The sequence below is a fragment of the Myodes glareolus genome, chromosome 10, assembly GCF_982192425.1.
Source record: "Myodes glareolus chromosome 10, mMyoGla1.1, whole genome shotgun sequence".
NCBI classification, from domain to species: Eukaryota; Metazoa; Chordata; class Mammalia; order Rodentia; family Cricetidae; genus Myodes; species Myodes glareolus.
The window spans coordinates 1,151,119-1,173,659 of NC_142035.1; the positions used below are offsets into that span (position 1 = coordinate 1,151,119).

Sequence of the window (22,541 nt, forward strand, 5' to 3'; positions counted from 1 at the left end):
ACTGATACATTTAAAATAAACATTTTAGTCATTTTAAAACACTTAGTTAAACTCACCTACCTTTATGTTAATAAATATATTGTGGAACTGATTTCTAAGTCTAAGACCACTTCATGAGAAAAGTACAGGTTATGCTTTTTATAAATCTGTTTATCTCACAGTGACTGGTTTCTCAGTGACAATAGAAAGGGCATATGATACCTTACTGCTGTGCAGATAGCTTTGATCCGGGGTCCAGCTAGCCATTGTGACCAGTACTATTCATAATAATTAAAAGTGTTCATTTTGGTTTTTTGTTTTGTTTCAGTTTTGCAATAGAGTCTCACTATGTGGCTCTGGCTGTTCTGTTAATCACTATGTAGACCAGGCTAGCCTGCCTATGCCTCCTTATTGCCAGATGAGGCGGCGCAGCATTCCGGAGACAAAGGCAGGCAGATCTCTGTAACTTCTAGGTCAGCCTGGACTATAGAGCAAGTTCTAGGACAGACAGCCAGGGCTACACAGAGAAACTCTCAAAAAGGGTGCTCTTGTTATTGAAATGAGTTCAAAGAATAGTTGACTCTAAACACCTAGAAAAACAGATCACCTTTATACTGTTAGACAGTTTGAACTATTTTTATTGTCTCAACTAGTTTCTTCCCTTTGGGGGAAGGTATGGAACAAATTATTTTCTTGTGCTTTCATCCAGTTCATGCTTCTCCAAGAGATGTGAGTTAGGAACTGCCATTGCCATGACACTTAGGACAATGCCACATTCAGCTGAAGGTGTCAGCGTGGGAGAGGAACCTGGGTTGTGTTTGACGAGCCCTTTGCATTTCCCATAGTATGTAATATGCTTTCATTGTAGGCAGTGGTACATAAGATGGTGAAACTAGCCTTCATCTGAGGCTGTGGAAGGGAATAAATAGTACTAGCTCCAGGTTGTAGGATTATCTTGGAAACACTAAAAGAGGGCCTCCAAGTTACGTGCGTGCGTGTGTGAACACATTGTTGGGTAGTCAGCCTCGGAGTGCAGTGTGGATGCTGCTAGGTTTCCTGATGGGCACAAGAAATGACACATGGTGGTGACCATAAGAGCAACAGTTACCTTACGTGCGTGCGTGTGTGAACACATTGTTAGGTAGTCAGCCTCGGAGCGCAGTGTGGATGCTGCTAGGTTTCCTGATGGGCACAAGAAATGACACATGGTGGTGACCATAAGAGCAACAGTTACTATAAAGAGCCCCACTGTCTCTGGGAATGGAAAGGGGCAGGAGGGGAGCCCACCCTTTGTGTAGTTGTTTGAAGAGACTTGGCGTCCTGCTCCAAACAAGGCAGAACTGTCACAGAGTTTCTTGTTCCTAGTCACCACTAGAAGAGTTGAAATTTACTCCCTGAATTGCCACCAAACTTAAAAGCGTGTGTGTGTGTGTGTGTATAATTTTTTAAAAACTAGATATTGGAAGGAGTGAATCTAGGATACACTGGAGGCCTAGTTTCAACAATTCTCAAAGTTGATTTTCTCTTGACAAGTGTTGCTGTTTGTCTCCGTTTTTATAAAGCAGTAATAACTATAAAGGATATTTTGGGTTTTTTGTTTGTTTGTTGTTTTGAGACATGGTTTTTGTGTGTAGCCTTGACTGTCCTAGTCAACTCTGTAGACCAGGTTGGCCTCGAACTCAAGAGATTCATCTGCCTCTGCCTCCCAAGTGCTGGGATTAAAGGTATGTACCACCAATTCCCAGCTTTTTCTAATGATTTCCTCATAATTTTCTTTCACCTAACCAGAATAATTTAATAACATGTAATTTGGTAAATAGCATTTGTATTGTTGAGAGAAATAAAACCTGGGCTTCTTAATTTTCCTTCATAGTCCCCAGCATCAACATGTGTGATAGAAAATTTTTGCAGCTTGCAGACCTTGGAGCTCAATAACAAGAACCAGGCCTTTCAGCCTGCTGGGTAAGACTCATATGGACAGCAAGCTCCTCCCGCTGAGGCCATGAGGAGAGGAAGTTTTCCCGTTTCTGAGCAAGCTGAATTTTCTAGGCAGATTCTAACTATTAATTTACTTTATGGGATTAAAACTGAGTTTAAAAAGAGCCTTTTCTTGGATAATCTTTGATTTTTTTTTTTCATAAACTGGGTTAGCACCTTCTAAGTCCCATTTACTTCACAGAGATTGCCCAGATAGAAGTTCTTTTAAAATGGAAAATATCAGTAATGATAAACTGCCCTAACCTGTTAGCATTAACAAATTCTTAGTTAGAGCCATATCATCTAATTCCTAACAAGTTAAAATTGCTTCAAAACTTAACTCTTGCTGGTGTTCTGTACAGTGCTCAGCCCCAGGCTCATCCCCCAGCACTGCCTAAGTCAGGGGAAGCACGGTATTCTCAGCATCCTAACAATATTCAGGAGGTAGAGTCGGGGTCATCCTTAGCTGCATAGGAAATTGGAGATCAGTCTAGACTACATGAGAGCCTTCTAAAATAAAATAGTTTTGATTAGCATTTCAAGAAAAACTGAAGTTTGCAAACATATTTTGTGATTCAGTAAGGCAGAGTACATGTACACATGTGTATTAAGTGTCATGACTGGTTCTCTGGGATTGCTGTGGCGTGCGTTTAGGAGCTTCATGTGACCGTCTGTCACATTTTAAAATAGTTCCTACTGAGAGCTAAGAATTTGGTTTTGTGTCTGTGACTGTAGACATCTTTAAGTTCACAACTGTTAGAATAGTGATAATCGAATCTTCAGATTAGAATGGTTAAAAAGCCATGTACCACACTATAAAGTTTTTAAAAGTGACATTTAACATTTTGGGAGAGTGGGTCTTGCTTAATTTCTCCTTTGCAATGGTAATGATGTTTTGCTGAGTCAGGAAATGGGAAGGGATTTTGGAGGTTGTTGTGGGGCACATAAGATGGAAGGTGGTGCATTGTAGATGCTGCTACTGACTCTTGAACTGTCCAGCATTATCTTAATTAATAGAAATGGCACAGAGCTAAAGTTCTTTTTATGCTCCATGGGCTTCTGTGGGATGCCTGAAACCTGCCTTGGACTTGCGTGGTCAAAACTTTCTGAAATAATAGAGCCACATGCTGAGTTTTCCTGACAGCTGATTTGTGCACTCATGCATAAAGGACTCTGTGCTCCCCCTGTGGACTGGGTTTGTAGAATACACATTTCCCTTTAGAATATCTTTGAAGCCGAGGAAGATGGCTCGCTCAGTGGGTAAGAGTGTTTGCTGCCAAGCCTAATAGGCTGAGTTTGATCTTCAGACCTGTATGGTGAAAGGAGATAATGACAACTGCCAGTTGCCCTCTGACATGTGTATGTACATACAGAGAAAATAAGTGTAATTTAAAAATTTTTAATATCCTCGAACAAAATGTACATGTACATGCTACTTATATTAGGCTTAGTCCTCAGGTGCATACTATATCACTTTCCTGTGAGGAGTTGATACCTGTAATTCTTGTAGAATATCTCCTTGGATGATAAGGCACTGCAGCTGTCAGGCTCAGTGTTTGGCAGGCATGTTCTCCCATACAAATTATGTAAGTCTCAAGAAAAGCAACTGAGGATTTCTTGTTAAACATAAAATTTGCACTTCTAAGAGAAATGGAAACTTATATCTGTCAGTGTGAACTTGATAGATTTCCAGTAATTAAACATTGCTGAGGCAATCTAAGCCATTACAGATACTTTTCTTTAACTCTGCCTGATCTTCTGTGTTCTAGTATTTTCTAATGGGTCAGAAGATGCAGTTTGGGTAAAAGATTCACATAATGTCAGACAAGACAGTGGATTAATGCAAGAAAGAGACCTTGATTGGGTTACAGTCCACAGCACTGCTGACTTTTGAAACTGCTGCTGTTGATTTGATGCAGTTTCAAAGAACATCCACAACTATGTAAAATGAATGACATACCTCTGTAAGGCAGGGGCTTTCTTCATAGAGTTCACACAAAATCATATATGATAGAAGCATGTTTGGAAATCCTGTTATCTGTTGTTAAGCCAGAGAATTACCATTCTTAATGCTTGTATGGTTTTAGAAATAACAAAGCGTGATATTAAATATTGTGTTCCACATTAAAAAAATCATTGAAGTCTTCAGTGTGTACTTCACTGAGACCAAAAGCTTTGAAACCTACCACCTAAGAACGCTGGTCAGCCATATAACCTGTTTCTCTTCAGCATGTACTTGGCATTGAATCTCTGGAGACTCTGTCTCTCAGCACTGCTGAGAAATGGTAGCTCTTTTTAAGGACACTAATATAGCCCATGTTCTTGAATTTGCTACAGTCCTCCTGTCTGCTCCCTGAGTACTGAGATTATAAGTGTATGCCTTCACACCTTACTGGCTTTAAGTTGTGTGTGTGTTGTATGTATATGGTGTGTACGTGTGAATGTGCATGTCTGTGTGCTTGGCATTCTGTATCTTAATCTATTGCTTTCTACATTACTTGTTTAGATAGAGTCTCACTGAACTGGAAGCTTGGCATTTTAGCTGGACTGATGGTGGCCATCAAGTGTTCAGGATCTGCCTTTCTGAGCACTTTTCTAATGTGGTTACCAGTGTAGTGCATGGAGCCATATAAGCTTTAGATGTGGGTGCTGGGGATTTGAACTTGAGTCCCACTGAGTCATCTCCCCAACCCCCTACATAATATTTTAATGCTGTAATTTCACTGTGTAATCTGTACTTCTGGCTAATAGGAAACAGTGGGTTTAACTAAGGAGGGGAGAATGCCTTTTATAGTATCTGGTTTAGTGTTGCACACCTTCATTTCTAGCATTCAGGAGGAGACTAAAGTCAGTAGGACTGCCACAGGCTCCAGGGCATCTTGGCCTAAAATCAGACCCTGTTCAGAAAGAGACTGACAGATCATGCACACACTTAGAAATGTAGAAAGTTAATTGTAACTTTAGCACACTCAGAAATGGCCACTTTTTTCTTTGGGGAAGAATTGTTAATGTGATGTGATTACAATTTCATGACTACTTTTTGTATGGACTGTGCTATATAGTGTGCAGAATTATATACTAATTTGGGTTAGAAATGTAACACAATTTTTTACTTATTCTTTATTGAAGCTGGACTTGGACTCAGGACCTTGTGCATGTTAGGCAAGAGTTCACTACTGTGCTACAGCCCAGCTCTTACTTAGTTTTATAATATGGTCTTATATAACTGAGGTTGGCCCTGAACTAGCCATTCTCCTATCCTCCCTATCTCCTCAGTACTGAGATTTACACGCCTGTTGCCATGTAGTAACTAATTTTTACTTATAGCTTATGAATGTTTCATTTTGTTTATACTTTTGTCTTGATACATTTATGTGCATTTATTTCACAAACTGAATTTTCAATAGTTTTCTGCATTGTCAGAGTTATGAAAAATCTTGGAAATATAGATTTCCATAATTTATTACAGATGACCTCTATCTCTTTCTTTGTAGCAGAAATAACTGCATGTTTACTTCTTAGTATTCAGGACTCTAAATCCTTAGACATGTTTCTTTTTTCATGTTAACCTGTACTTTTTACCCGTGTTGGGGATCCAGTCCGTGCTTTACAGACACTACCAGTGAGCTGCATTCTGCTTTATAAATTAACTCTTTAAGAAATTCGGTTTTTTTAAGTTATTTTATATGTATGTTTTGTCTGCAAGTATGTCAGGGCACCACACATGTGCCTGTTGTCTGTGTAGGTCAGATGAGGGTGTTAGATTTTCTGGGAATACTCTGGAACTGGAATTATGGATGCTGGGGACCAAACCCAGGTCCTCTGCAAAAGCAATAAATGATCTTAGCAGCCATCCCTCTAATCCCTATAAGTGTTTTGTTGTTTGTTTTTTATACTTTTCACTCCTCCTAAGAAATAGTTTCTGCTTGTTGTCTGTTTAGTTTTGGGCGTGCTATAGATTCAACCCAGGTCCTGTGATCTGGTCCAGCCAGTAGTTTCTGAACTCTTGAAGTTGACTTTTTGTGGCTAGCTTTCCATGTGACAGAAACTATAATGACACCCCTTGTAGCTACATGGATTGAACATGAGGTCCAAAAGGTTATTGTCACTTTAAGGCTACATGGAATGTTTGCCCTTTGTCTTTAGTTACTAGGGAGACCACAGTTAGCTGGAAGGCAGTTGGAGCCAGGCAGAGAGAGGAGGTAAGAGGTGGGTTCTGCTCAGAATTGCTGGCTCTGGCCCTTATGGTTTGACCTGGCTAGAAACAAAGACATCTGGAGAGGGCCTTTAGGTTATGACTATATGAAGGAGGAAAGGAGAGGGCTGAGGGTGGAAGGTATTTTGCTTTTCTGAGATAGAGCCTGAGAACAGTGTCATTAGGACCTTACCAGGAAGACTGGACAAAATCAAAATGATTATTTATTTGTTTACTTACTTATTTTGAAATACACAGTCTCCTTGTATATTCCAGACTGGCCTCAACAAACTCATGATCTTCTGTTTGCTTCAGCTTCTGTGTGCTGGGATTATAGATAGGTACCACCTTGCCTGGCTCTCAAATATACAAAGATACCCACATCACATTGATTTTTTTTTTTAGCAAATATAAATTTAGTCCTCTAAATTGCTTAGATTTTAAATTAACTTATACTTCTACATTACTAAATTTTAAAGAAAAACAATTACATAATTTTTTTATTCAGGCTCATAACTTTTTTGTGTTTCTTCTCTCGATGTTGGGTTTCTCTGTGCTGGGTCTCCTTCATGATAGGTTCTTGAATTCTGAAGTGGCTGATACCCTGAGCCTTCTTCTCACCTTGCCTTTGACTCTTGCCTGGATGGCCCCGTCTTTCAGAGTATACCAGTATCACTACTTCCCTGTTCTTCAGATATCTTTGTAGCTCACTCAGAATAGGTTAGGTAGAATTTGCATTTTCATGGTTGTTGGTGCGTGGTTTTGTCACGGTTGCTTAAGATCTGTAATATGTTTTCCCTCTCCTGTAGGAGCTTGCCCGGGAAGCGGTCTACACTATCCCTTTGGTTGTTGGAAGCTCCAGAATCTTCTCACTGATGGACTGAGACTGACAGAGGTGTGGTGAGGCCTGGCTATCTGCTGGACCTGGTTTCCAGGTTCATTGTTATATGTAGGATTTTCAGCCAAAGATTTCCAAGCTTTCAGTTTGGGGACAGGTAAGTAGCATTATTTGTATAAATAAATGAGTGTAATGTAGCATTTATATGTATTTTTAATAATCTAAAGTACCAGATTTTATACCCTTAACAGCAGCACAGCTGTGTTTAATGAATGGCCATTATTGAGAATTTTACTCAGTTGTTTTTTTTTTAAAGAAAGAATTTTACTGTTTCTTTGTTTTCATTTTGACTATGTTATCAGTTTGTAAGCCTTAATTGTGTAGTTTCTGTTAAATGAAAAAAAAAACAGTTTTGTAGACAAAAAGTGGTCTTGCCTCTTGGGTTCTGGGCAGGACAACGACTTAGGAAGGCAGGCTGGCCCCTAAACTGCACTCTGAGTAGAGGTACAGTGTTGCTTCAGCTTGTCTGGAGTGTGGCTCCGTGGTGAAATAGAGGAGCTTAGTGTAAAAAATGTTCTGTTGCCTGAATGACAAGACCATACTTCTCCCTAAGATTTTCTGACTAGAATGAACAAGCCATTGCAGTGGATAGTTTGATATTTACTCGGCTGTGTATATTTAGGGTTTTTTTTTTTACATTTAAAAATTTTTAACTTTTATATGTATAGACATTTTGTCTGTGTGCATGACTGTGCCCCATGTGTATGCAGTACCCACAGGGGCCAGAGGGGCTGAGTGTAGAATAAGTTATTAGTCTCTGTCGGGGCTGGGAGTTGTTTAGCTCCTGAAGAGTGGCCAGTGCTCTTAACTGCTGAGCATCGCTCCAGCCCTAGCTATGTGTATTTAAAAGGAATACAGTAGGTGGGCATGGTGGTGATGTCTTTAATTCTAGCAATGGGAAGGCAGAGGTGGGTGGATCTCTGAGTTCTAGGCCAGTCAGTTACAGGGTGAGACCCAGTCTCCAAAAGGATAAAGAAGGGAGCACATCTCCGCCTTAGGAGGCCAGCCCCACCTCTGAATAAAATCAGTTTAATGCCATTGTTTCTGCTCTTGATGGTGTCCAGGTGAGGGGTTGTACTGTGACTCAGTTGGCACCTGACTTAGTTGACTTCTAGCTTTTACCATTTTAGGGAAAGACACCTAAGGTGACTAAAGAAGTGATTCTTCACTCAACAGCTTCATCTGAAGGCCAAGGTTACAGGGTGATAAAGATTAGTGCTAGACAGCCTGTGACAATTATCTACTAAACTACTAGGAAGGCAAACATTATTTAGGGAACTGATAATTTTAAATTTTCTGTGTTTGCATTTTTAGGGTTTTCGTTTACTACCAATCCTTTCCCTAAAATGGAGCATGTGATAAAATCATTCATCACTAGCATTTAAATGCTATTGAAGTTTGGACAGCTAGGAAAAGAATTCTCAAGGTATATACCTTTTTCAATTTTATCAATTTTAAACAAGAATAAAAATTTCATCTTTTAAAAAGAAAATGAAAGACCTGAGTGTGTGGTGGTACCTGATATAATCTCAGCACTTGGAATGCTAAGGTATGAGGGCTGCCACAAGTTTTAAGCTGATCTTTGCCACATAGTAATACAAGATCATAGGGAGGGATACACGCACGGCGATGCTTGGGCAGTCAGTAAGATACCTTAAAGGTTGTTGCTTATGTCAGTAGGTACAGTGGACTAAACTGTGGTCAGGAATCAGGGCAGTTGTTGTTCTTAACTTGGTGTCCACAGGAGTTACTCCATGCTCAGTTGGCTCCAGTGTTCAAGACACCGTCCCTCCCAGTCTAGGCCCTGCATGAAAATAAAAAAGTCAGGGCCAAAGCCCCAGTCAGACTTGGCCCAGAAGTGGCATGCAGCATGTGCCCTGTACTCACTGATGGCCACGAACAGCCTAACTCTCTACAGAGGGCCTTGAGAATAGTCTGGCCTCTGGCACCACTCATGTCTGTTGGCCTCACTGGTTGAATGTGTTTTCATGCTGCTTGGACTGCCCTCCCTTGTTAGTTTCCTAGCCAGTGTGTATGCGTTCACTCTCATTATTGGCTGCATAACTTAGACTCTCTTTATAAGTTACTTCACATCGTCTCATACACACCATGGGAAACAGTGATCAGAGCAGTTCTGCTCCTCTAGAAATGCCTTAGCTTGCCATCCAGGACTACATGGTGTGGTGGCTTGGTAGTCTGCTGGTCACGGTGTAATTGCCTTTTATCATTAGGTATGGATGATAAAGGGCACCTGAGCAATGAGGAAGCACCCAAGGCTATCAAACCCACCAGTAAAGAGTTCAGGAAAACCTGGGGGTTTCGAAGAACCACGATTGCCAAACGTGAGGGTGCAGGAGACACCGAGGTGGACCCCAGTGAGCAGCCACCACAACATAGCCTCTCCCTGCGCCGCAGTGGACGGCAGCCAAAGCGCACCGAGAGAGTGGAAGAGTTCCTAACCACAGTTCGCCGCCGAGGGAGAAAGAATGTGCCGGTCTCCCTGGAGGATTCCAGTGAACCCACGTCTTCCACAGTCACTGACGTGGAAACAGCCTCAGAGGGGAGTGTGGAGAGTAGTTCTGAGATCAGAAGTGGCCCTGCTCCGGGCTCCTCAGGAAAAGAACATCCTGCCTCTTCTGAAAAGGCAAAAGGAGGTGATGAGGAAGAAGACACCTCTGACAGTGACAGCGATGGCCTAACTTTGAAGGAACTTCAGAACCGCCTTCGAAGGAAGCGAGAACATGAACCCATTGAGAGGCCCCTGAGAGGCGCTCAGAATCGCCTAAGGAAGAAACGCCAAGAGGAGGACCCTGCTGAAACTGGGAGCGTCCTAGCGGGCAGTGCTGATGAGAACACACCTCTCTGTAAGCAGGAGCCTGAGGCTAGTCAGGGACCAGTGTCCCAGTCAGAGAAAGATGACAGAGAAAATCAGTCAGAGGGGAAAGCAACTCAGGGAAGTAAAGAGGAAGGCCCCAGGGATGCGGGCAAACCAAAGCCTGAGTGTGAGGTTTACGACCCCAATGCCCTGTACTGCATCTGCCGCCAGCCTCACAACAACAGGTAGGTGGCGGGAGGGAGCTTGTGCCCATTTGCTTTGATGCCAAAGAGCTTAAAAGCTGGGCTTGCCAGGCAGTTGGTTTATTGAAAAAGGATGAATGAGTCCTGTGGAAAAAGAAACAAAAGGAGTGAATCCATGTGGACTACCTAGAGCCACCCTTTCCACTGTGGCAGACACATATGATCACTGTATACAGTCAGAGTGTCCAGCATGAGATGAAAGCTCACTGCCTCGGTCTCTCAAGCCATGTGGACACTATAGATAGTTGAGAGCCATCTGTTGTTCCAAAGATCCTATGGGAGAGTGTTACTCAGGACATGACTGCATCCAGTGTGGTACTTTGCTTGAGGTGGCTGCCAAGTGGTGATGGGACATCCTTGTGGGGTTGTTAGGGGATGAAGTGTTGCTCCTGCTGCGTAGAGATGCTCTGAAGCCTCTAGTTCACTCTTAAAGTGGTCCAGCCAAAAGATGAAGAGCTAAGGAGTAGCGCAATGGGTAGAAGCCCTGGGTTTGATCTCCAGTGCCTCATAAAATGATATGGTGGCATATACCTGTTATCTCAGCTTTCAGTAGAGACAGGAAGATCAAAAATTCAAGATCATTCTTGGCTACCTAGGAAGTTTGAGACACAAGAAACCTTGTCTCAAAAAATAAATAAGTAAATAGAAAAATATATGGATCAGATTTGGAATACTGGTAACAACAAGAAGGGCACATGGATGTTTTAGTTCTGATCTCACTTTTCATTTGCATGTTTTTTATAATAGAATATTAAAAGTTTGACTTGGTAATATGTTAGACAGTGACCACATAATCTTCCAATTTCAGGTTTATGATCTGCTGTGATCGATGTGAGGAGTGGTTCCATGGTGACTGTGTGGGTATTTCTGAGGCCCGAGGGCGACTCCTGGAGAGGAATGGGGAAGACTACATCTGCCCAAATTGCACCATTTTGCAAGTGCAGGATGAGACAAGTGCCAGTGCCACTGATGAGCAGGACACTGGGTGCAGACCTATAGGTGCTGATGGCACAGACTGTACAAGTATAGGGATAGTAGAACAGAAGTCTGGTGAAGACCAGGGGATAAAGGGTAGAATTGAAAAGGCGGCAAACCCCAGCGGCAAGAAAAAACTCAAGATATTCCAGCCTGTAAGTATCTGTCTGCTATGACAAGCACAAATTTCAGACTCACCGCTGGTGAAAACACAAGACTAGGAAGGCGTTCCTTTGCAGTGATTAGGCTTCTGAGGGGGCAGATCCTATATCTGATATGGATCTGGGCCAGACAAAGGGACATCATGCTACTGCTTCCGTCTTAACTCAGCTCACGTGTATCTGTGCCACTCTGGTTGGCCTACAGTTTGTGACCCCTCTGCCTTAGCCTCCATAGTACTTAGTACTAGGATTACAGATAATGTACCACCAACACCATACTCGAATGGTCCCTTAAAGGAAAAAAAAAAACCATTTCTCCGTGCTGCTGTTGACTAAAGTTGGGGGGAATTAGCCTTTTCACATGTTGTTGGTGTTCCGTGTTTTGAATGCTTCAGAATCACTGAGAGAAAGGTAACTTATATTCTCCTCTTATAATCTTGACCTGAGTTGTTGCAGGCCTTTACTCATTGGGTTGTTTCTCTGCCTGCCCAGTGTTTCCTCATTCTTCCTTCTTGATCCATATTCTCTCATGGGGCCCTGATGTGCACATTTCCTGTGAACTGAGCCTAGCAGTCTTTGCTGCTGAGGAGAACCATCTCCAGCAGGTGTAGAGTCTAGAATGTCACTGCCTTGGCATGCACTGTGTGCCACAAGGCGAAAGAGTGATGGCTGTGTGAAATTGTGCTGTTGGCACCGTTTACTCGAAGTTATCAGTTTGATGTTTTTATTGCCAGTATATTAGACATGGCCTGAATTTTATTCTTTGTAAACTTAGATCTGGTAGAAGAAAAGCGACTATGTTAAATATTTAAACTGAAAACTGGCTCAGTGTAAGGGACATGTTAACTGTGTCCTTAGCTTTTCCATCAACAGAATAGTAGAAATTGTAGCAGAGACGTCACATGTTCTGTTGCTGTGTGTGATTTCTGCTGCTGAGTTACATACTTTGCTTAAAATTCCACCCTGGTATCCATGAGTCAGATCTTGGTACAGAGCCCTGACCCCCAAGGGGAACAAGAGTGTCCTTTCCCAAGGCTTCATCTTGGCTGGAGGATGTGGTCTCATTAGAAGATAGCTAAGATGACCCTCTGAGGTCTCCGGCTGTCAGGCTTTTGTCCCATCCAGTCTTTCTGATATACTTCAAACTAAATGGTCACTAATTATCCAAAATGAATATTTAATTGTGTATCCTGAGTGTTACCACCACCCAAAAAAAGCCTGCTTTTCTTCAAAACCCATTGGATTTCTTCTCTTTTAGGGAATGGCACATTTTCTCTTAATTTTCACCTGAGGGCTGGGTGTGACAGAGTCCACACTCTGGAGGCAGTATGAGTTCAAGACTAGCCTGGTCTATATAGTGAGTTCCAGGCCAGCCAAGAAAGACTACATTAGGAGACCTTTTTCTTTCTCCTGGGGGCCTGGAGAGGTAACTCAGTGACTAAAAACAGCTGCTCTTACAGAGGATCTGGGTTCAGTTCATAGCACCCACATGACATCTCACTGCCATCTCAAGTAACTCAGGCATCGGGAACTTGAATGCCCACTTCTGACTTCTGTGGCAAATCACCCATGCTCATAAGGGAGTTTCCACCTGGGCCTCTGAGGTGGCTCATTGAGTAAAGGTGCCTGTCATCAAACTAATGACCTGAGTTTGATCTTCAGATCCCACATGATAAAAGGAGGGAGCTGACTCTTGAAAACTGTACACATGTGTGCACCCCTACACACACAAAAATGCACAAAATGTAAGAATTTTAAGGGCATAATTTGTGCCTCATTAAATAGACATTTTTGACCTTTTTTTTATAATGTTTTATTTTAAGGTATTTGTCGGGGGGGGGATGTTAATGTATACAGTGCCCTTCAGAGGCCAGGAGTCTAAAGTTACAGGTGGTGAGCTGCTTGACTTGGTCTTCTGTAAAAGCATTCTAGGCCATATTTCCAGCCCCATTCTAACTCTAGTTATCATTTAAGACCTTCACATGTTTTCTGTAGGAGGCATGTTGATCTGAAGCTCCCATGTATACAGAGTTTGTCAGGACAGTTAAGGGGGAAATGGGTTTGTATAGTTCACATAAACAAAGACAGGGTCTTACTATATAGCCTGTGCTGGTCTAGAACTTGGGAAGCTGCTGCCTTCCTTTTCCAAGTACTAGAATTGTATTAAAGATTATGCCATCATGCATAGCTAACAAATAAAAAATACGTTTTATTCATGTCAAAAATATTGTTAGAACCAGTCATAGTGGTATAGACTTTGTTGTGCCTTTAGTCCTAGCAGTGAGAGGCATAAGCAGGTAGCTCTCTGAGTTCCGGGCCAGCCAGAGTTAGTGAGACATCCTCTCAAAAAAAGAAAAGAACACTACTAGTGTCTCGATCACAGTAGCCATCAATGATCAATGCCATCAATAGAGCTGTCACAGTGCTCAGTACTAGTGTTGGCATGTATATTGTCTGAAGTCACCTGTTTCGTTCTGCAGGTCGTAGAGGCTCCTGGTGCTGCTAAGTGCATTGGCCCTGGGTGTTCCAATGTAGCACAGCCTGATTCAGTGTATTGCAGTAATGATTGCATTCTCAAACACGCTGCAGCTACAATGAAATTTCTAAGTTCAGGTAAAGAACAAAAACCAAAACCCAAGGAAAAGGTCAAGATGAAGCCAGAAAAGTTCAATCTTCCAAAATGCAGTGTTCAGGTAAGCTGATGAAAGTCACCTTCGGGACAATTGAAACAGGGAGTGTTTGAAAGTACTCTTCATAGATCTTTTGTTGTTTGCATGAGGAGTGCAGGGAACAACAGTTGTCAACAAAATCTAGATCACATTTTTCTTACCTCCTATCTTCCCCATTTGCTGAGGACATGAATGTACAGCAAGCTCGTAGCTCCTGTTTGTTTGTTTCTCAAGCCAGGGTCTCACTGTGTATCCTTGACAGAGATCCTCCTGCTTCTGCCTACTGAGTGCTTGGGACTAAAGGTGTGTACCACTGCCGCCTGGGCAGTCCTAGGATTTCTACATATCCCACGGGAAGAGTGTTTCCTTTGTTTTAAAGGCGCTACTTTAGCCAGGCAGGCCTTAGCCTCCCACTCAGCTGGGATTACAGTCCTGTGCCATCAAGCCTGACATTTTTGTTTTTGTTTTTGTTTGTTTTTCAAGGCTATCATATTGGATCCCAGAAAAGTAGTTGCTTTATACAGTGTGCGGGTCTAGTGCAGAGCACTGGAGTCTGCTCTTTGCACATTCTCATGCCTGGGTGCAGGCCCTTTTCATTTTGTTTTTAGCTTGGTTTGCTGTTTTGCCAAGAGGGATTCATGCCTCCACTGGGTTACAGACCAATCTGGGTCAGGAACCTTTACATTACCCAGATGTTAAGTGGGAGTACTAAGGTGATTGGGTGTGTAGACAGCCATATGGAATCTCAAGATTCCAGAGTCTGCTTCAGCTTGGGTCTTCAGGTGCCAACATAACAATAAAAGGCAACATCCTGTCTCTAACTGGTCACTTCAGACCTTAATAATTGGGATTTCACTGATTATCCAGGTGGGGATTAAAATCTCTTCTGTGCACAAGAGAGTAGCTTCAGAAAAAAAAGAAAACCCAGTGAAGAAAGTGATGGTGGCTCCTAGGAGTGAAGCTCCAGGGAAGGAGATAACCTGCGAAAGCACCACCCCATCCTGGGCGAGTGACCACAACTACAATGCCGTGAAGCCCGAGAAGCCCGAGAAGCCCACTGCGCTCTCACCCACCCTATTGAGCAAATGTACGTATCACCCGAAGGCTGGCTTCACAGGCCCCTCCCATCGTCTGGATGGCTGCTTGGGGCTGCCCCAGGTATTCCTGTCTAGCCTGTGGAGCTTCTCTGGGTGTTTCCTAAAGAGCTGTGTAGGTCTCACTACTGAGAGTCTCACATTGGAGGCAATTCCTTATTTGAGTTCAGGTTTGGTAAGTATTTGCACTGCTCTCAAGATGGGACTACATCAGTACACTGTTCAGATTCCAGGTTCAGTACTGTGCAGACTCCAACTTCTCACAGGACAGCTCTGCACAATCTATGAGAAATTTTCCACATTACCTATTTTCTGCACACATAGGCGTCATTGCTCATCTATAGCAAAAACTTTTTTTTCCAGGAGCTAGGACATTTGAAAGGACAGGTAGATAATTTGCTTGTGTTTGTTTTCACACACTACACACCTACATGACAAACAGGTTCGCAGTTTGAAGGTCATTCATCATTGCTGCTCAGACCCTAATGTGAACAATTATGTGGACCTTTATACTGAGGTAGTGTCCTCATCAAAGGGAGAATTGTGGGTAGTGGCTTCCAGGTTCCTTTTAGATGTTTAGATTAGTAGTCTGCCCCAGATTTCAAATAATTGTAATGGCAATAGTTTGAGTAAATTTTTGAAATCCTGGATTAGATCACAAAATCTGAAGCCATTCTTGTTTCATAGCCCCCGGCTCTATAAGGTACACTTTCTGTGCAGTGGTTTCAAGTGAGTTCTCAGTTGTGTTCTTGATAGTGTTTGTTCCATCTTTGCCCACCCTCAGCCCAAGATGGGGGCTCGTATAGTCCAGGCTAGCCATAAATTTGTCTTGAAGCTGAGGATGACTTTGAACTTGTGATCCTCCTGCCTCCACCTGTAAAGAGTGTTGGGATATACAGGCATGCACCTAATTTATGTTCTGGGGTGTAAACTTGGGGCATATTAGTGAAGCAGTCTGCCAGCTGAGCTGCATTCCTAGCCCATGATCTTCCTGTCTTCACTTCCTGAGTGCTGGGATTACAGGCATGTGGTGCTGGGCGTCAAACCCAGGACTTCATGCATGACTAGGTAAGTGCTACTGACCAGTCTGTACCCTAACCCATCAGTGCATTTGTAACCTTTAATAAGTATCACACTCTGAATTTCACACGTATAAACGTGCTGCATCTCTTATTAGCCCTTTAGCAAGTTCACTAAGGGAGGGACATCTTTCAGGTAGGTTCACAAAATGAGAATGCAGCTTTGCATGGAGTTGTGGGTTCAGAGTTCTAACTTAAGTTGAGATGAGAATGTTGAGTCTAGGTTGCAGAGTGAAAACCTGTCTCTAGGGCAAGGAGGAGGGAAAGGAATGTAAAAGATCCAAGAACAGGAGTAAATTGGCGAACCCTGCTGTTTTATGGCAGCCCCTGTGCACTTCAGGCAATCAAGTAGTGAGTTTTGTTTGCAGAAGACATGTCTGGTCTCAGGTGTCCAGTTACAGCAGCTCTACAGCAGCAGCATGGTGAGCCAATGAGTAGACTTGGAGCCAAGTACCCCTCTCAGAACAGGAAAAGGCCCGCCACCTATAGGGCTCCCCTGCTTTTTAAGTATCTGTAGACCTAACAATAAAGGATAGAAACCTGGGGCCTGAAGAGTGACAACAACTCGGTTCGCCTTTATTGTGTGCCCGGAATGGGAAAGCTGCTCTTGAGATTCTGGCTCAGGGTCTCACTTTAGAAGCAATTAAACCTCTAGTTTCAGTTTCAGACCCTGGTAAGTATATTCCCTGTGTGACATGATAGAAGTTCCTGTGTCCTGGAGAGAGAGGATATTGGTGAGGAAGATGGAGAATAGTGGACCTAAGATCTAAGTACTGTCTTCTGTCTCCCTTCCGTGACATTGGGAGAGATGGAAGGTTTCCCAGGGGTCAACAAGGTGACCAGTCTATTTTTGTTTTGAGATAGGATTTCTTTATGTAGCCTTGGCTGTCCTGGAACTTACTCTGTAGACCAGGCGAACTCAAGAGATCCACCTGCCTCTCCTGAGTGCTGGGACTAAGGGTGTGCGCCACCACTGCCCAGCTGGTTACGAGTTTCTGTGCTCAAGTTCTTCTCTGTCCTATCTCACCTGTCTTCCACATCGGCTCTGTAGTAGAGCTGATAGGCTCCAGGTGCAGGAAAGTGGGACAAGTTAACAACTGGTTAATCTTCCCAACATACCAGCATCTCAAAGTTGACCGGCATTCAAAATACAGCATGCATTAGGGACATGTTTCTGAACCAGTTGCCTGTTTTTTCCCCTGTATTCCACAAATGTTATCTTCCAAACATTAAGAAGAAGAGTCGTGTCATCAGTGGGGAGCAATGTCCCTTCTGCCTCTTGCTGTCCAAACAGAGCCTGGCCCCTTTGACCCCTCTTGCCCTGCCTGCACAGTGGTGAGGCACCATCACACAGTCTGCAACTGTGTCTCAAGGACTCTGGCCCTGTCTCCCACTGCCTGTGTGCAAAACACACATGAGGGGATGGGGAGGGACCGAGTGGGGGTGGTTCAAAGTGAAACCAGTGCTGGGAACACATCCTCCAATCTGCCGAATGGATGCTCACCATGTTCACTGACTGAGAAGACTGCATGGCAGAGCCGAGCCCTGCTGCTGCCGCCCTCTAGGTGGATGCAGGCAGGCAGTATGCTGCCCTGCACAGGAAGCCACTCCTCCACATGCAGGTGATTCCATTTCACGCACAGTTGTTCCTCTGATTTTTTTCTAGGATATCTGTATGGTTTCTTTAATTTATAGAAACAATTGTCATTTTTAAAATACCTGAAGATCCTGATACTGCTGTTACCCTTCTTTGTTTCCTTTTGTTTCTTATTTTTACTGACACCTCCCATTGTCGGGAGGGAAGTGGGCTAAACACTTGACTAAAATATTCTTGATTTATTAGTTTTGAAACAGAATTTGGCATTTATACTGTATGCACAATTAATATTTTGGATTCATTAAATGGCTCATCAAGTGACTTAAAACACTGGGTGTTTGAATAGGTCTTGACATGACAACACTGCATCTGACTGGGGGGATTAGTGGAAACCTATAAACCCACATCTTGGGAATTGACTGCATCCTGCCCATGTGGAAACATGTTTTCTTGTTGGTGCATCCATCCTGCACAGGCAACTAGGTAGGGGAGTGGGTGGAGCAGGGAGAAGTGGATTTTTACCAGGTTGTCTCAAGGTGTGGGCTCCAGAAGCACATGTGATGGGATCATGAAGGACTAATTCTCTAGTACATGGAGGGACCTGGAGACCTAAGGGTGGACCTGTGTTTTATCAGCTGTATGAGCCGTTTATTTGTCTCCTCCGGAGTTTTTAGTGGCAATAAAATGGGGATTAGGAGGGCAGCTTTCACATCTAAAAGCCCCTCCCAAAACAAAATTTGTACCAAGGGGGTTAAACTTGGTAGCCATTTTATAATATACATTGAGCATCTTTTGGTATTTTAAATCATTTTACTTTTTATAAATCTCTATTAAAAATTGGATCATAGCACTAACCTGAACCTGCCAAATGAGCCCCTAAGAACACTACGTCTGTCCTACAACTGTCCCTCCTGTGTGTGTCCTTCACCTCTCTGAATGACCTTGCTGTGGATCCCAGGGGTAACACTCCAAGAAAATTCTTTTGATTGCATTTCTCCGGTCAACAGTACAAAGGTCACCTCTGAAGATGCCTGCCACAACTCATCATTAGTGTATTTATTATTAGTCTGTATAAAGTGGTAAAATGCTACACACCGACATGCATATAGTTGCTATGTTAGGGTCCAAAAGTTAGAGAGTAAGCATGAAATATCAGATTCTTTGCTGCTTTAATGATTGGGCAACATTGATTTGCCACAAACCTGGACAAGTTTGGCAAGAACTTAATGTAATGTTGCATTCTCTTCACCTGTTCTCAGCTGCGCCTCCAGCTTTGGACCCTTAAGGTCTAGAGGGTTCAAGGAAGGCACATGAACTTTTTTTTAACATGTTCCTGTCTTGTTGGTTTCAGTAAACAATAGGTACAAAGAAATAATGGTTAAAATGGACTTTATTGAAGTCATCTGTGCCTGTGTTTGGAGAAATCTGAGAAACAGCTCAGTTTCCACATAGCTGGACAAGACAAAATACCTACATGGCCTTCACCAACTGCATTCCAGTGAAATTAACATTACCAAGCCAATGTAATTTAAGTTAAAAATGTCAAGATACTAGTGAAGTGATTAAGATAATTTGCAAGTTTCTTAGACTTGATCTCTGCATTAAGATGGAAGTTAAATACTGGACATCAGTAAGAAATAAAAATTTGGTTTTCATTCCCCCGAACATAGCAGTTGGATGCGGACCTCTACAGGGTCATTGTAGTCACAGTAGGCATCCAAAGAGCATCTCTGACATAGCCTGTGCTGCCTTTGTCCAGATCTTATATAAAAGTACCTGCTTTTAAAAAGATAATTTGTTTTTGAGATGATTTCAGTACCCCTGGCCACCTCTCCCTCGGTCCTGCCTCAGCCTCTTTAAGGGTGTTAATTTGAAGATACTTCAACATGTTTAGGGAGCAACAGCAGAAACATTTCCACTTGCTACTGCCATCTCGCCGGGAAGAGGTGCAATGACACAATGGGAAACCCTGTGTTACATTGCCCACACAGCTAAGGAGCAGAATTCAACTTGGTGCTGCTTATAGTCACTCCACAAGGCAGTTCTCTTAAGGTGCTGGAGGTGAAATACCTGCATGGGGACAAGCTTAGCCGCCTCCTGCAAGAACAATCACCAGACAAGGTGTCTGGAGGTGGTTGACACCTTCCCTGTGTGTGACCCCCTACTCCCTGTTAGGCTTCAACATGCAGTTCCAGGGTTTTGCCTGGGGAGCACATAAGCCCAGAGTTTGTCCCCTAATTCCTTTCTCCTTACTTCCACTGTGAGTCACTACTGCCATCTGGTGGCCAGTGGTGCTATAGCCTTGCTAATGAACCCATGGTGTGACGAGAGTAGTTCAGCTGCTGTGATCCTGTGTAGAGCATCCTGCAGCACTCCATCAAACTTGAAACAACTTAGTTTTGATTACAAACAAAGAACTGGCCTTAGCAGCAGTTCCCTTAAGACAGTGGTCAACAATAGCACTGGAAACAATCTTCTTCCTGCTACTCAGTGATGCTCAGTACCTTCTTACCCCCACAAGAGGGCAGGGAAGGATGTTAGAATATCTCAACTAGCGGGATGGACATGTGAATGGGAACTCAGCATTGTCGGTTGCCTAGTGGCACCAGGTATGGCTTTTTGCTGGCCAACAGAGAAAACACACAAGTTGTAAGATAGGTCTCCCATTGGTTACAACTAATTTTATACAGTATAGAGCTAAAAGTGAGTTTTGGGGCTGAGGAAGTGACTTGATTAAGGCAGGGGTTTTAAACCCAGGAGTTGGGGAAGGGAATGGAACTAGGATTTACGAATTTGTTTATTGCTCTACTCAAAAATGAAAGTGAATCTCTGCTGCTGGCATTGCAGCAGTTGCTGCTCTAAATCGTCACTGCTTTTTCTGTCTATAGGGACTAGAGCATGTCAGTCCCTTGAGCAATGGCAGAGCATGACTTTTGCCAGGTTTGACCCCCTCCAAAATAAAAGAGTGGAGTGTCAAGATGCTGATTGGCAGATGACTAGTGACACCCATCATTTGTGTAACATTTTTGGCAGTTTATAATTATATAGCATGACCTTTTGCACACTGCTGGAAGTATCACTAAAGGGTCTTGACTTTTTGGCCTTAAATGGGCAAAAAGAACTGGACCTGTAAGTCTGCAGAGTGATGGTTAGTGATGAGTGACATATAGGTATCCCTGCTCTTAGGTCATTAAGTGCGTCCTGGAAGTATTAGAAATAATTAGAATGCAGTCAGATCAAGAGAGATTGGATCTAGGCCAGGCGGTGGTGGCGCACACCTTTAATCCCAGCACTTGGGAGGCAGAGGCAGGCGGATCTCTGAGTTCGAGGCCAGCCTGGTCTACAAGAGCTAGTTCCAGGGCTGGCACCAAAAGCTACAGAGAAACCCTGTCTCAAAAATCAAAATAAATATAAAAAGAGAGAGATTGGATCTGTGGCTTTGAGGTCCACATTTGTAACCAGAAGCAAGGAAATCCTATCACGGGTGCTTCAGGCTATGTAGATGGGCTTTGTTGAGGTTCTGGCAGTGCCTTTTACAGAGGGAAGACAGCTGGTTTTAGGTCCTGCTTTTGTTACCACTTCACTGTTGTAGTCTCAGATGGCTGGCAGTCTAATACACATTTATTATACCCCTGCCCAGTATCAGCGCCTTATGTAGCACTTGGTCCTTACTGTTCTCCGAGTTCTAATACCTTCCTGGCCCTTCCTAAAAGAAATCTGCACTTTTTTTACCCAGCAGCCAGACATACAGGTGAATTGCTGAACCCCCTGGAGCTGAGAGTTAGAAATGAGACACCCACTGCAGAGTCCTTGGACTTTGACCTTGATCTATGGGAAGCTTGGCTAAGAATGTGCTCTCTTCTAATAAACCAATTGTCTTACACACTGTATTATAAAAACAGGTTCATGACCAAAGAAATAGTATATTCCTTTGTTCAGAGTATGCTCCTAATTTCTATTTTGTACCGATCTGCCTCTGGATATTTTCTGTCCTCGTCTAGAAAAAATGCAGTATTGATAGATGTGACTTCACTCTGCACAGCCCCTCAAGTGCTTTAAGGCAGGGGTTTAGTGTCATCCTGAGAACTTACCACAAAGGGCCGTTGGGGTGAAATTGGAAGGGTTTCAGATGAAATGCAAGACTTGCGTCTTCTAGGTTTTTAGTGCGACTTTGTAATTGGCCATATGGCAGTGGTACAGACTACCAGTGATAGGGTGGTAGCCAGATCTGGCAAGTTTTGGTGGTGCCCCTAGAACCTAGAGTAGTTTGTTGAAATGAGCTTTCTTTGTACATGGGGTCTCCACTCTTCCTGAGCTTTCTGGGCTTCCTGGTGTTTTAGAAGTGGTTACTGGGAACAGAAGGGATGATCTTGAAATCATGCTTCAGGACTGGCTGGAACTGCCTGTGTAGTGTGGGTTTTGCCAGCACACACTGTTTAGATTGCCTGTCTAAATGAGCCATCTCATAGTTCCTTGCCTGACAAGACAGCAGCCCTGAGCCACATGTTCACAGATGTTTCTTTGCCTTGTTTGATCCCTTATGCTACTGGTCATCGTGTTGGACAAGCACCATGCAATTCCATGACCCAGGCTGTGGTACTGACCCACTGATCTAACCCAGAACAAGTATTTAAAACACCAGGTTGTCATTTTACCATGCTGACTGAATTGAGAAGGGGGTGGGGGGTTGGCATCTGATGTTCATTGCTTCCTTGCCTCAAGAAAAGGAGTCTGCTGATTTGATTTCATGTGATATCTGTGCAGACATGCAGGTGAAATGCCAAATACCCTAGGAGCTGAGAGTTCTTAGGAATAGACAGCCACTAGAGTCTTCTATTT

The 22,541-nt window shown here is 43.2% G+C and overlaps 1 protein-coding gene across 4 annotated transcripts in view; it reads left to right on the forward strand.

Annotated features, from left to right (window-relative positions):
* The window catches only part of Dido1 (death inducer-obliterator 1), a 54,292-nt gene that overhangs the window by 13,851 nt on the left and 17,900 nt on the right, over positions 1 to 22,541 (forward strand). For 3 of the 4 annotated variants that reach the window (XM_048441310.3, XM_048441309.3, XM_048441307.3), the window contains exons 2-7: positions 6,961 to 7,146; positions 8,364 to 8,475; positions 9,281 to 10,109; positions 10,936 to 11,257; positions 13,744 to 13,956; positions 14,800 to 15,019. In XM_048441310.3, coding sequence (XP_048297267.1) covers positions 9,283 to 10,109; positions 10,936 to 11,257; positions 13,744 to 13,956; positions 14,800 to 15,019 — 1,582 coding nt within the window. In that variant the 5' untranslated portion in view covers positions 6,961 to 7,146; positions 8,364 to 8,475; positions 9,281 to 9,282. The remainder of the gene's footprint in view (positions 1 to 6,960; positions 7,147 to 8,363; positions 8,476 to 9,280; positions 10,110 to 10,935; positions 11,258 to 13,743; positions 13,957 to 14,799; positions 15,020 to 22,541) is intronic. The other variant, XM_087910899.1, reaches the window with a different exon arrangement.